The sequence below is a fragment of the Phragmites australis genome, chromosome 1 (assembly GCF_958298935.1).
Source record: "Phragmites australis chromosome 1, lpPhrAust1.1, whole genome shotgun sequence".
In the NCBI taxonomy this organism is placed as follows: Eukaryota; Viridiplantae; Streptophyta; class Magnoliopsida; order Poales; family Poaceae; genus Phragmites; species Phragmites australis.
In genome coordinates this window covers 49,754,409-49,769,554 of record NC_084921.1, presented here as the reverse complement: position 1 = coordinate 49,769,554, position 15,146 = coordinate 49,754,409, and the positions used below count along the sequence as shown (strand labels likewise).

At 40.0% G+C, this 15,146-nt stretch overlaps 1 protein-coding gene across 1 annotated transcript; it reads left to right on the top strand.

Annotated features, from left to right (window-relative positions):
• Positions 1 to 582: 582 nt before the first annotated feature.
• On the top strand, positions 583 to 10,841 carry LOC133924869 (GABA transporter 1-like). The gene is made up of 6 exons (XM_062370603.1): positions 583 to 846; positions 2,939 to 3,169; positions 9,201 to 9,298; positions 9,392 to 9,578; positions 9,707 to 9,837; positions 9,941 to 10,841. Exons 1-6 carry the CDS (start codon positions 732 to 734, stop codon positions 10,553 to 10,555), a joined length of 1,377 nt encoding a protein of 458 aa, XP_062226587.1. The 5' UTR covers positions 583 to 731; the 3' UTR covers positions 10,556 to 10,841.
• The last annotated feature ends 4,305 nt before the right edge of the window (positions 10,842 to 15,146 follow it).

Here is a 15,146-nt window from a genome sequence, read left to right as displayed (position 1 = left end):
GGTAACCTAAGTGTAAATATGAGACACGATAATATAACAACTAACTTAAGTATAAAAATGTAGTTATGTCATAAAAACGTCATTAAACGAATATATTGGGACCGATGTTATAGTGTAATTTTAGATGAAATTAAAAAAAATAAAAATATTATTAGCTAAATTCTCTTCTAATTTTTTATTTTATTTTTATTAATAAAATATATCTTATATTTTAGTCAATAACGAGACAGGAAGATTAGAGAACGAGAGTGAATAATAAAAATAGATAAATTATTTAAATATTAAAGAGTTTTATTAGATAAGATGATAATAGAGAAGAGATAGCGTATGAACGTTTTATACCGTAGATACAAATTTAATGGGAAGAGCCCAAGGGCCATGTATTCTCTCACCGTTCTTTCTCATCATCCGCTGCAATCGTTTGATCAGTCGCGCGGCACGGGGATCCTCCGCTGAAGTGCGCGCGTTCAGCTGCCTATCCCTTTCGCTCCTCAATACAGTCCGCGCTAGCACGCGGCCACGCACACACCGCCTCCGTCTATATAGCTTAGCCGCCTAGCTCGCCCTGTGTGATGTGCGCGCAAACGCAGCTTGCTGATACACCACACATACAAGCCGGCCGGGTCGCGTCTCGGTCTCTCAGAGACTCGGACAGAGCAGCACGTTTGATTCGGAAAAAAACTACCCACCCTTGCTCTGCTGCTTCTGTCCTTCTAGCTTGCTGGAACGACATGGTGGCTGTGACTGCGAGCCGGGAGGATGAGGAGGCGAAGAAGATGGAGGCCGGCGGCGACACCGTCGGCCAGAAGCTCGACGCCGGCGCACTGTTCGTCCTCCAGTCCAAAGGTGCCTCCAAACAACTCGGTTTTGCTCTTTCTCCTTACCTGCAGCTTTCTTCTCTGTTGCATGTCAAGCATGCCGGATACCAACTGGCAACCATTCTTTTTGTGTTAAACCGGAGAACCAGCACCATGGTGACTGGTGAGACCGCTGGTTATTATTAACCGGCTAACAATAAGCAGAATAGCTGAAGATTTTGGCTGCACATGCTTGTGGCTTTGCCATTTTGACTGATCGTTCCATCCTAGATGAATGCAATCCTTGTTACTGCTAACCTGGAGGAGGAACCCAAAATGAATACGGTTGCACACACCAGCTAGCAAAATGGAGAGGAGAGCTCCAAAAAGATGGCAGTTCCGTTGTCGTTTTGTTAGTCTGTCGGGTTTTTCTTCTTATTAATATAATATAAATAAATTTTAAAAAAACTATAAATAGTTTAATATATGTTATAGAAAACTATTCTGGTGTCTATTTTAAAAAACTATAACTATTTTGACAAAACACTATAATTTTCTCACGGTATGTCCACCTATCATCCTCTCTGATATGAAATAGGAGAATTACCCGTAGGTACATCTATTATCAGAGGATAACAGGTGGGTACATTATGAGAAAATTATAATTTTTTATAATATATGTTAAAATGTTTGTAGGCAACTCTCCTGTCTGTAAAAATGACATTTTAACATTTAAAAAAAATCCTTGATCGCGTCATGTTTGGCAAATGGTTTGCCCATCTGGTGCTACTGTTCCGCTTCTGAGCACCTCATGGCCAAAAGCTCTTGAGCGAATGCATGTTCGAATGCTCTTGCCAATCTAACCGCTTCAGGTGACGTTTGGCAACTGAGAAAAGGAAGGGATAAAGAAAGGAAAATGAATGGAGGATTATAATAGAAACTAGAGGAGAGATGAATAGTTAGGATTAAATTTTAAATCCTTATTTTCCTATCCCATATCTCCTAACCTAAAATCCAAACGAGCCCTCGGTACTTTTCACAATTTACTTTATGATTACTTGTGACAGTGGGACACGCTCTTTCTCCCAACTGCTTTGCTCCATTTCTTACCTCGCTTTTTCTTTCTCCCCATCTCCCCTGCATGGCTGCATGTTTAGCATGTCCTTTTGCAACTGAGAAAGAAGAGACAAAACAACGTGTACTCGCAGTGCCTCTGGGATTCCTGCCGATGTGTAGTCAGTCCTACATGTGCGTGCCATACTATCTGTCTCCCAAATTAGCCTGGCCACCCATCAAATTTGATGTTCCATGGAATAGCGAGTCTATTCATATTTAGGGATATTTAGGTATGTTTAGTTCAGTTCTTATTTTTAGATAGGCTACGCTATTAGAAAATTATGAAGCTAGAGCTGATAATGTTTAAATGAGTTATCTTGTTTATATTATAAACTGAAAATAAATATTTAAATTATTTTATATTAATTTATAAACTGAAAATAAATATTTAAATTATTTTATATTAATTTATAAACATCAAATATAAGATGAAACTTGGAGCTGGAGCCCCTACTGTTGAAGTAGGTGCAAAAACAACAATAATTAATCGAATAAAATATGGAGGGCGTAGTTTTTATATTAAACACATCGGATTAGTTGATTTCAAAACCTGATGTGTACACTAGTACCTGTCATCGTCGTTGATATACGCACAAATTGCATACACACTTGGGTCGCAACAGCAATGATTGTTGCAGAAATATATAGACCGGGAGGTTGGCCGGTATTTGGAAATGCGCTAGGCTAATCATATCTGATCCACTTCACAGAAGGGGAAAAAAACAGTGCGCTTACCTGTTGAGTCGCTTACCGAATATCGACAATTAGGTATACGCATGATGAAGCAAATTTCTCTTTCCCACGAAGCCCTTTTCTTTTGACCCCTGAACCATATACGGCCATTTCTATATCTTTTGCTTTACGATTCCGGGGAGACGTGACAAGTGATGACGTACGCGTGGTAGTGTTGGGGCTGATAGCAGGCGTACTCGAGCTAGCTCCCACAGAACCATCCAAAACACTCCGTATTTCTTATGACTTTTTCACAGAGTAATCGGCTTTTGAACGATCGGCCTACGCTGCAGGGTCATGGCTGCACTGCGGGTACCACCTGACGTCGTCGATCGTGGCGCCGCCGCTGCTGAGCCTGCCGTTCGCGTTCGCGGCGCTGGGGTGGTCGGCGGGGATCATCTGCCTCGTCATCGGCGCGGCCGTCACCTTCTACTCGTACAACCTCATCTCCCGCGTCCTCGAGCACCACGCGCAGCAGGGCCGCCGCCAGCTCCGCTTCAGGGACATGGCCACGGACATACTAGGTGAGTACTGCTACATGATGCCACTGTTCCGACCCATTGCATCACAGTTCAATTCATGCTTACAAAACAGAAAGTGGCTAATTACTGGTGCCCTTGGTTAATCACAGTTTTCTTTGCACAATTGCATTGCCTTTTTTTTTTTAAAAATGAGAGTTTTATTAACTATCATTATTACATTGAGCTGATATAACCGTATAAGATTTTATTTTAATGTCTGCATTGGTTGATATAGAACGGCTAACTTAGACTAACCATGGGATAGGAGTGTCATTGTCATGGCATCCATTGGTGGGTAGTCTGAATCTCCGAGTCTAAAATGTCAACCGTCGAACCACATGAGTTAGTAATTAGTCGTTTATGGATGCGCTTAGCGTAGATATTTGTATCAACAAAGGCACATCTGAAAAAACGACGTCCATATCAAGAACTCAAGATAGCACAACTGGACAATTTGAATGACCAAATTAGCGCGTACACCGACTGAGAGCTAATGCCCAATTTGTTGCCCCTGTATCATGCACACAAGAGAATAGGTACTACCGAGCGATCTGGATCCTTTGCAGTGAAGGAGTCACCGCAGAGGATCTACAGCGATCTGCAGTGATGAGAAATCTCAGCCGTTCGATCCGAGTGAACGCTTTGGATTGATTGCTACAGTAAAAGTGCTGCATTACAAAAGTTTCAGCGCAGCATGGTGATCCACTGTTGCTACAGTAAAAATAATTAATTAATGTATAGTACTGTGTCACAAGACACATTTCACTAAAAAAAAGCGTTTCTCTGTTTTAAACCCGACTTAATACAGAGGATTTGGATCCACTATTGAGTAGTTAGTGCTCATTATTCTTAAGTCAACAGATTTCGGCCAATCAAACAAGCATCGATCAGTTCCCATTTCTCAACCCATGCAGACAGATTGCTTAAACTCATCCCATGATGCTAGTCTATGTTTGGCCATACGTTGTTAGCCGTTGTTTCTGCTGGGGTTTCAGACTTCAAGAGTGGTCAATGACAGGGGTGAAGTTAGAGCATGAACTATCTGAATGCCCACTTCAACATACATATGACAATAAAAATTTAATATAATATACAAATAACAAAAAAATAACTATAAAAATGCTTGCCAAAATGAAGAATCACATAACATTTGTTATCATAATAAAAGTAAATAACACCAAAATTGCGAATAAAATACAATTAGTATTAGTAAAATGCACCATTCAACCTCGATAGCCTACAAAATATGTAAAAAAATATATAACTTAACACTTTTTAATGAGAAATTGAATTGAGAAGATCAAATAAAAGTAATGCATGACCTTCTAGTATTTATGTTCTTTTAACGCCTTGAATTGACGAACCACAACATAATTTATAATTTTTTGCATTTCTTGTTTCTCCACATAGCAAATGAGGCTATTACTCATGTATTCATCACCAATACAATTGCGCAAATATGTTTTCATAATTTTCATGGCCGAAAAGCATCTCTCAACTATAGCAGTGGTGACATGTAATACAAGTACTAGCTTCAAAAGTCGATAAACCAAAGGATAGCAAAGGTATTTTCTTGTCTCAACCATTTTTTTGTGAAAGCTCGGTAATAGTTTGTATGTTGGAGAATCTATTATCTTCTCTCACATCAGCAATGTAAAAAGAAAGAAGATGGTTAAGTTCCCTCAATTCTCCAGAATCAAAATCATTGGGATATAATTTAGCCAGGCTTATCAAACTCTCCACATTAAAATCATGAAATGAATCTCTTAGATTGAAAGCAGCCGAATAAACAAGCAGTTGAGAGATTGTCTCATCGAAGTGACTATCAAACTCTTGAAGTAGTCAATTAAGAATGTCATTAAAGAAATCAACTTCAAAATGATGCTTGTTGGTAATTTCAGATTTTTGCCTTGGCTTCTTTGGTTAATATATGTGTCACCCATGTCCAACTTGGAAATATCATGTTTGTCACAAAATGTATACACTCCATCTAGGATTTTCTCCCACTCATCTCTTCTAAGTTCATCCAAATGGTTTATAGTTGCTTTCACACAATTAATAGCATTCACAATATCTTGATCTTTCCGTTGCAATGCAATTGGCAAGGTGTTTATAGTAATTAAAATAGTCAACATAAGATGCAAATAGAAGACAAATACAAAAGACTGGAAGTACACCTATTTTTTCCATCCATGTCTTTTTTGTCCACAAAATCTAACACTTTGATAATTGTTGGGAACAAGTTAACCAAACTTTCAAGAGATTTATAGTAAAAACTTCAACGAGTATCTCCGGGTCTTTAAAGACATTGCACTTGATTTAATCATGCCCTAATTTTAAGCAACCCACAACCTAAGGCTTTAAACACTTCTTCAAGATTGAAATCTCGAACCATATCCCTTATCTTTGAAGATCCACCCACCACATTCAACAAGGTAGAAATCATGCTAAAAAAATTATCAATGCACGTATGCTTTCTAATCACAGCTACAACTACTAGTTGAAGTTGATGAGCAAAGCAATGCACATAATATACAGTACTACTTTCTCTCATGATCAATGATTGCAATCCATTGAACTCACCTCGCTTATTGCTAGCACCATCATATCCTTAGCCTCTTACTTGCTTCAAGCTCAACTTAAACTTTGCAAATAGAGAATCAATACATGACTTGAGGTTGGAAGAAGTTATCTCGTTCACATGAACGAGACCAACAAAGCTCTCTTTCACAACTCCACAATTATCAATATATCTCAAGACCACTGTCATTTATTCTTTGCAAGAGATATCTATGGATTCATCAACTAGCAAGCAAAACATATCATGTCTAATGTCTTCAATGATAGAATGTGAAATTTCATCTGCAGAACATTTAACAATGTCTTTTTGGATATCAGAAGACACAATGAGACTATTATCGGCAGCATCAATTATCAATATCTTGCCTAAAGCTACATTCTGCTTGCTAAGAAAGCATAAAGTTTCTAGTAGTCCCCTTTGTTGTAGGATTTGTTTGACTCATCATGGCCTCGAAAAGGCAATTCTTATTTCAATAGCAATCTGGAGGTATCAATTGCGCCATTAAGTCGAACAAAATATGCATTCTTAGATCTTTCACTCTGTATATTAATAGCAACATCAATGTGTCGTCCCCTTTGCAACAAAGCATCACAATTTTTCAATGCTACATTGTGAGGGCTGTCAACACCACCTATATGATCCCTTAGTCTATCCTTATTATGCTAATTATTTCAACCGTCTACAACAAAAGATTTATATCTGGCATCCTTCTTAGCGTGATCTCATCAAGAAACAAGTAAATAATATGCTATATGTGGACTCACTATACTCAAGCCAACTTCCAAATTCATCAAACCATTTAGGATTAAACCTTCTATTTTGTTTCCTAATCTGAGTCAACGGAAAATTAAGAGTGCTAGGTTGACAAGGTCCATTTTCTAAATACATTCTTCTTACCACTTCTCTAATATTAGGATAGTAAGTAGTTATTTCTTTACTTTTACTTGGATCGAATTGGATCTCCTCTTCCTAATTGATATCTTGTGGAGTTGAATTCTTAGGATTGATATCTTGTTGATGAGAATTATCACCATTGTTAACATTATCTGGCGCTTTCTTTTTCAACCATCTTTCCATAAGTTTACCTGTCATTACACCTTATTCAAAATCTCAATTACATATTGTATCATGTGTTAATATTCGAGAATCAAGAGAAGGAAAAAATGGATCAAGCATATGTAGGTAGATAAACTTACTTGACATGTTTTGTCTGAGTTTAGAACCCCTTCAAAAAACGTGATGCTGCGAACGATTGAACTAAAAGTTCAAAATCAAAGAAAGCCTCATTATTTTTTTCCCGTCAATTGGGAAAGGCCATGGATCAAATTATCAGAACTGGAAAAGAAAAGAATAGATCTTTACGAAGAAGCAAGAACGAATCAAAGATTGCAGCCTTGCGGCAAGCCAACAATGAGACATGCGAGGACTTTCCAAAATTACCAGAAACGAATAAAACCATTTAGAACATGCGGCAATGCGGCCTTGCGTCAATTCAACATGAAGTAAATATTATCATGACCAAAAAATAATCTTTACCAACAAGCAAGAATGAATCAAAGATTGCAACCTTGCGGGCTTGAGGCAATACGGCCTACGAGGACTTTCCAAAGTTCCAGATGAAGCGCTTCCTCGCTATCCCAATTGAGGCCGCTTGTAGCAATTCCGGCAAGAAGGCGCCGCCACCACGATCAGTTGGTATTTCTAGGCTTTCTTCTTTCGCAATTCTAGGCGAGCAAGAGCGACGACTTCGTTCCAACTCTTCCTAAAAGGATAATATCCGCGCAATGTGTTCCAGCCCACGAGGAAACTGCCGGACTGGCCCGTGGCCTACTTCTGCTGTGCTTGTGGGGAGTCCTGGACTGAGGCAAGCTAGGCTATGTGCTGTCCGTGGATGCACGCACGGAGAGGGCGGAGCGCCTGCTTGGCCAGCTGGGCGGCTAGGCCTGGTCTGCAAGCAGTCGGATAGATGAATGGTGGTGCACAAATGTCACAGATCGTGGTGCACTAGTGGTAAAACTGAATGGCTAATAAACAGTACACAAAAATTTCCCTAGTGCCGGTGCACTCAGTGGTATACAGTAGCTTCACCACTGGTCAACGACCAGGACGGCGGATCAATCAAAGTATAGGCATGCTGCAAGCAGCGTCGGCACAGCGGCTTCCAATAATTGAATCTCGTTGCGTCCATCTGCTAGCTAGTGCTCTGTTAGGAAATTTGGATTTGTGCAACACGAGATTTAACCGGAAAAAAAAATCCTCCAATACGAAAGTAAAAAACCACGTCACATAAATCTATATTATAATATCTTTACCGTACAAATTACAAGAGTAACTCATATTTATAGGCCCTTATTAGAATGTATCCGACTAGACTCTATCTAATATTTTATGCATAATATCAACATGTAGATTAGTACTACGAGTACAAGTAGTAAATAGATCAATTCAGGGCATGTTGTGTGCGCAGTTCCTCTGAAACTGTAGGTCAAGGCCCAAGGCTGACAAATTTGTCTGGGGTCCTATGAATGAAGCGTACGACTCCAGATCTGCAAATGCATGCCGCTTCAAGTGGCTTGAGAACGAGACTTGCAAAGAAAATCAGGGCTGACTTGCATTACTTGCCGATTTCTCAAACCTCGAAGCATATGTCACATGTGTGACCTTGTTTAAATAAAGAGAGCTCTATTTTATCAAAATAATAAAAATATCATAACATCTGCATCTGAAAATGTACGCAGATATTTATTACAAAGTTTAAACCAGCATACAGCCAAAGGAGATCTAACAAATGACCCAAAGTTGCCATTAAACATATGAAGAATAACATTAAGCCAAAGGAGGTCACTTGTGTGACATAACACACCAGATAGATACGACTAGTCATACGGAGTTTTCCGTACGTGTTGGGGGAAAAACATCAGTCACCATGCATCTTAGAGGAAACTCTTCTATGATCACACGTTCACATCTGGCACGAACAAGAACCAAGCAAGTCGTCAGCACTCAGTAGTGCGATATCATCCTTACCAGAACGAGATGCCTGCTATACAAACACATACATCTCTGCACATAACTATAGCACTATTTGAATGAGTTCTAACTTTGAAATTCATATAAAATTTGAAGTTTATAGGATAAAATAAAATAATTTAAATATATATTTTTAGTCTAAAATAAAAATAAGATGTCTCAACAAAAATCCTCAATCTATCCGTAGCTTCCATCCAAAAATTTATAGAAGTAGAGATGATCTGCTTAAAAAAAAAATTGAGTTAGAGCTCTACTAAACAACCTTATGTTAAAAATCATTAATCCCTTCGCTAACCCCAAGATTACTAGAAATAATATGTTCCAAAAATTATTGAAGCTAAAGTTATACTAAACAGATTCTCTGTTGAAAATCATTAATCCCTTAACTGACCCCTCGTAATCTTGGTGGTGCTAAACCTGAAGGGCCTGGATGGGGACGATACTGCATCGGCCCGATCCAATTCCTGGTGTGCTTCGGAGCAGTCGTTGCTTCCACTCTTCTGGCAGGCCAAAGCATGAAGGTACTACCTGATTGCCAACCCTGGAATCTTGATGAACAATGCATAAACATGTTCGAATCATGCATAATGTACATGTGGATTCCTATTTTGCAGGCTATCTACCTGATTGCTAACCCTGGCGGCACGATCAAGCTGTACGTGTTTGTGGTAATCTTCGGCGTCTTCATGTTGATGCTGGCGCAGCTGCCGTCGTTCCACTCGCTCCGGCATGTAAACCTCATCTCCCTGATGCTGTGCCTCGCCTACAGCTTCTCCGCCGTCGCCGCCTGCATCTACCTAGGTACCCCATTTGCGAGTCGTTCCTGTCTTACATAGCAGTTGGCATTGGCAATGCAATACAACGGTCAGCATTTCAGCTGAAAAGAGCTTCCACTGATGAGTAATGGACGCTACATTGCAACATGACAGGAACCTCGGATCGGGCGCCGCCGAAGGACTACTCGATCACGGGTGACACCTCGAACCGTGTGTTTGGTGTGTTCAACGCCATCGCCGTCATCGCCACCACATATGGCAACGGCATCATCCCTGAGATTCAGGTAACCAGATCATCAGAAGCTCTGAATCAAATCTAGTCACCGACCATGGACAGTAATGGTTACACTCACAACATTGCTGTTACAATTTTGCATTGTGCCGCAGGCAACTGTGGCGGCGCCGGTGACGGGGAAGATGTTCAAGGGACTGTGCCTGTGCTACGCCGTGGTGGTGACGACGTTCTTCAGCGTTGCCATCTCGGGGTACTGGGCGTTCGGCAACCAGGCGCAGGGCATCCTGCTGAGCAACTTCATGGTTGGCGGCAAGGCCATCATCCCCGAGTGGCTCCTCGTCATCACCGAGCTCTTCACGCTGCTGCAGCTATCGGCGGTAGCCGTGGTGTACCTGCAGCCGACGAACGAGGTCCTGGAGGGCTTCTTCTCGGACACCAAGGAAGGGCAGTACGCGGCGCGGAACGTCGTGCCGCGGCTGGTCTCCCGCACCGTGGCCGTCGCGTTCGCCACCACCATCGCGGCCATGGTGCCCTTCTTCGGGGACATGAACGCGCTCATCGGCGCGTTCGGGTTCATGCCACTCGACTTCGCCGTGCCGGCGATGTTCTACAACGTCACGTTCAAGCCGTCCAAGAAGGGGATCGTGTTCTGGCTGAACACGACCATCGCCGTCGTGTTCTCCGCGCTCGCGGTAATCGCGTCCGTCGCGGCGGTGCGGCAGATCGCCTTGGACGCCAACACTTACAAGGTTTTCGCCAACGTGTGATGAGGCTTTGCTTCTGAGGAGCGCCAATGCAGCAAAGCAAATTTGCATGTCACTGATGCAGCTGTAAGCCCGCAGATGTGATTCACTGACGGTTTGTATAGGTCTACGATGATTTCCGTTATGCGAAACCTGTTTTCGTTAGAAAACGTGAGCAAATGAAGCATGAATCTAGGTTTGATTGTTCAAGCAGAATGAGCTCCAAAAATTGTTCTGCTCGTGTGTCTGTATTGTATATACACAAGAGGAGAGCTATACTTCCTCCAATAAAAATAATTGATGTTTTAAATATGACACTGTCTTATACTAAAATATATTTATAAAATGGTTAGAAAAGTGTATTGAGTCAAGTATAGTGGTAATTCTGATGGGCAATCCAATTTAATTGGAATGGAGGAAAGGCTGATTGATGTCGCTGCAAGTTCAGTTATTATGCGAGGCAAAGGGGCAGAAAGAGATACGATCAATATAATTGCTGCATATGAAAAGGAGGAGTCGGCTAATTTTAAAGGAATGTAAACAATCAGTTACAATTGTTGTCCTGGCTGCTGGTGATGATAACAAAACAATAGCAGGAGCTAGTCACAAGAATGTTGATGATGACCGGACTATTATACAGCCTGAACAGAGAGACAATGATATTGTGAGTTCGGTTAGGAGCAATGCAAAAGCGTCAAATTTGGCTGCATTTAAAAGAAAGTTGGATGTGCATAAAAAGGGAACATGAGTTTCTATGCTGCCTGATGCGAAGCCACAACCAAGACAATGTTTACTCGGTTTATCGTATCCATAGAAGGGAAGATTGCTATAGCATCCTTGTGCATAAAAGTTGAAAGAGAGTAACATGGTTTGGGTCACTTGTAACCACCCAAATTTTCAAAAAAAAAAAAACCAAGAACATTCAAAAAATTTCAAAGAAAATAAAAGAATTTTGCAAAAACTAAATAAAATTCTAAGTGTGTATGTGTGCCTTTATACATATACATACATACATATATATATATATATATATATATATATATATATGAGTGTGTGTGTTATGTGTATAAATACATATACACATTTGGGGCTATGTTTCATAAAAAAGAATATATATATATATATATATATATATATATATATATATATATATATATATATAATAGGTTGTTTGTTTGACTGATTGATTGATTGATTATGTAAACTAATATAAGAATATATATATATATATGGTATATACGTTGTATGTATAAATATACATGAGAGGAAATAGAAAAGAAAAAGAAAAAGCTCTTCGGGCCAAAGCCTAACCCAGTCGCCAACCCTCTCTTTCTATTTCTCCCTTCCCTCAGCCAACTCAAGCCGTTGGCCCGTTCTCTTGCCCTCCCTCTCTTCTTTTCCGCCTAGGTTGCACGGCTAGCTGGCCCAAGCTGCGCCACTTCCCTCTTCGCGCTGAGTCGCTAACCAGACAGACCTGCATGTCATCACCCACCTCCCACCGCTTCTCTTCTCTCCCTCTTCTCTTCTGTTCAGATCCGAAAGCAAAAGGAGTCCCGATCAAATACAATGAGAATCCAAATGAATGAAGGCTTCTAGAAGGATTCCAGCGTGTTGCACGTGAACTCAAGCACAAGATCTCTCAAGACCGAGTGAAGTTGGAGATAAACCGAAGGAGTTTGAGCTCGCATTGGATCGTAACGATGTCGGACTCCACCGAACCCTAAACTACATCGATCTCGACCTCTTGCACCTCATGGGTATAAATATGTGACCCCTACCTACTCCCCAGAGCATTTGCAACCTTTTCCCCTCGCTTTCGCCAAGAGAACGCCAACCAAGAGGCCCTTACACGTTGTCGAAACCCGTCGCCGCCTCCATTGCCGAGCTTTAATCGAGCTCATCAATCTCGCTGCCTAGGCCACGCCGACATTCACCTACTTGCTCACACCTTTGCCGTGCACCGCCACTGTCGCCTTTGCCTCCTGATTGCCGGAGCACCGTCATCGACGAGTCCAGAGCTTCATTGTTGCTAAACACCGCTGCCAGCTCATCTCACCGCTTCCTCGACATCACCAAAGCCTAAGGTGTGATCGCCACCCTCTTGTGATGCTCCTCCGCCGCTCCTCGTCGAGTCCCAAGGTTGGTGGTGAGGTTTTTGCTGAACTTCAACGAGTTCGTCACCGCTACCACCCTAGCTTCGCCTTTGTCACATCTACGTCAGCCACCTAACCCTCCTATCCGTCTGATCTTGTTTCAACGGTCAAGATTAGGTCCAAAACATACCTCTTAGTTGGCCAATAGGAAACCACCACGCATTCAACATAATCACAGTCTGTCTTGCCACCGTGTCATCCACGTTAGTGTTTTTGCTGATATGTCGCCCATGTCATCAAGCCACACCAGCCAAACAGCCCGATCAGTGTTTCCTTTCTTTTTATTTGTTTTATTTGCTGAGATGACATCATAATTAATATATATTGCATAATAAATAAACTTCTAGTATAAAAATAATTCTAAAAATAATAATAAGTAGGGGACTAATTTTTAATAATGTTTTATAGGTATATTTAACTATGTTTAATAGTTTAATAGTTCTATATAGTGTTTCCTTTGCAGAATAATTCCAACAAAAATATTTTCTACAATAAAAATAATTCTAAAATTAGGATGAACATTTGTAAAATAGATTTCATGGTGTTTATAGTAGTTTTGTAATGTTATATAGTTTTATAATTAAAATAAATAATGTTAATTATGTGTAGTGTTTTCTTTCTATGATGTAAATGATGTTTGTTTAGAATAAAACAATTCTATAAATAGGATAAAATCTGAAGTAGTTTTAGTAGTGTTTAATAATGTTTTTATAATGTTGATAGTTATGTTTAATATTTTATATAGTTTAATAATTAAAGTAAATGCTAATAAATTCTAGAAAATCCCAAAAAATCATACATGACTTTGGAAAAATTCTAGAAAATTCCTAGCAACATAATTTCATCTGTAGTTAATCTTTTTTAGTCCTATTTTAATCTTTATAAAATCATAACTTGTTAACCATAGTTTCATTTTGACCTGTTCTTTCACCGGATTGTCCAGAAAATCGTGATATTGTATATTACGATATTTTTTGTGTGATGTTTGGTTCTTTTGGGATCTTGGTGTTTATTGGTTGTGCCTTTTTGTATGTGTTCACGAGTAGATGCCAACTCCGTAGGAGCTACAAGGATTTCAAGATCAAGACTTTGAAGACCCAACTGAGTCGAGTGAAGGCAAGTTACATTCTTGATCATATTTATCGCAACTTTTAAAATATTTTGTTTTACAAACATGCATGCTAATAATTTTGTTGGGAATCTCAAAAGTTTGGTTTTACCCTAGTTTTCACTTATCATCATTGTCGCTACAGTATGGTTTTGGCTTATGGAAGGGTATATAATTCTTAGCCTTACTTTGGGATGGTAATCATGATAATTGCTCTACGAAGTTGATAATGGTCATATGTAATAATGATAAAATATGATGGACTAATTTTTGTAGCAATATGGCATAGAGATTTGATCAAGTGGTATGATAAGGTTGATATGTGATGTATGATCGAAAAGGTGGTAGTCTTACTCAAAATCTAAGGACCAGTTCATGGGGTGATATTTCTGTGTTTACAATACAACCACAAGTCTAGTATAAGACAGGCCTAGCCAAGTAATTTGCTTAACTCTCCGCATAGTGTAGACCATTTGGTGGTATGGGGAATGGAAGGGATGGACTTCCTTACATCTGTAAGACACAAGAGGGGACTTCCATTGTTGAGGTGGAATCACACGACGGTGAAATCTTAGCGGGTAGACATATGCTGAGAGGGATATTTTAAAGTCTTTGTAGTGATCTCCTGGCCACACACATTGGAAGTGTACAAGTGTCTAGCTAACACAAATAAAATGGAGACTTAGTCACCTACTTGCAGGTGATGAAATCACGACTTGTGGGTAAAGTACAACCTCTGTAGAGTTAAAACTAAATATTCAATCGTGCTCATGATCACGATCGCCATAGAAAACCTATAATGATTATAATTTGATATTTTGGTTAGTATGGTCAACTGTGATGGTGGGAACTATAGTTGATGTGTGAGTCAATCACGATGATGGGAATCGTGGTTGAGGTTGATTTCTCAGTGGTTCAACCTTAGCGGTGAGAGCCATGGTTGAGGTGTTGGGTGTTCGACCTGGATGGTTAGAACCTTGGTTGAGGTGATCAGTTGGTTAAGTCATAATGGATAGAATCTTGAGGTAGTTGGTTATTTAAAGATATTTATTTAATTACTATTGCTTTTCAAATGTTTATACGTAAATGCTATTTTCTGCAATGAGCCAAATGAGCCTTATCCTTGTTAAAGTCTTCATATGCATATTATTACTTCACAACTTGTTGAGTATGACATGTGCTCACACTTGCTATAACCAAACACTCAGTTAGGAAAGAATTTAAAGACCTCATGGAAGGTGCATTCTAGGGGTGTTCTCCGTCGATTCTCCTGTAGAGTTATTGGTGAAGATGAAGACTACGCTTATGATCTGTTGTATTTAATTGGTTCTTCGACCATTGAAGATCTTTTGTA

Coding starts and splice junctions, on each gene's coding strand:
- LOC133924869 (XM_062370603.1), top strand. CDS start 732: ATGGTGGCTGTGACTGCGAGCCGGGAGGATGAGGAGGCGAAGAAGATG. Junction 847..2,938: donor GTTCGTCCTCCAGTCCAAAG/GTGCCTCCAAAC, acceptor CCTACGCTGCAG/GGTCATGGCTGCACTGCGGG. Junction 9,579..9,706: donor CGCCGCCTGCATCTACCTAG/GTACCCCATTTG, acceptor GCAACATGACAG/GAACCTCGGATCGGGCGCCG.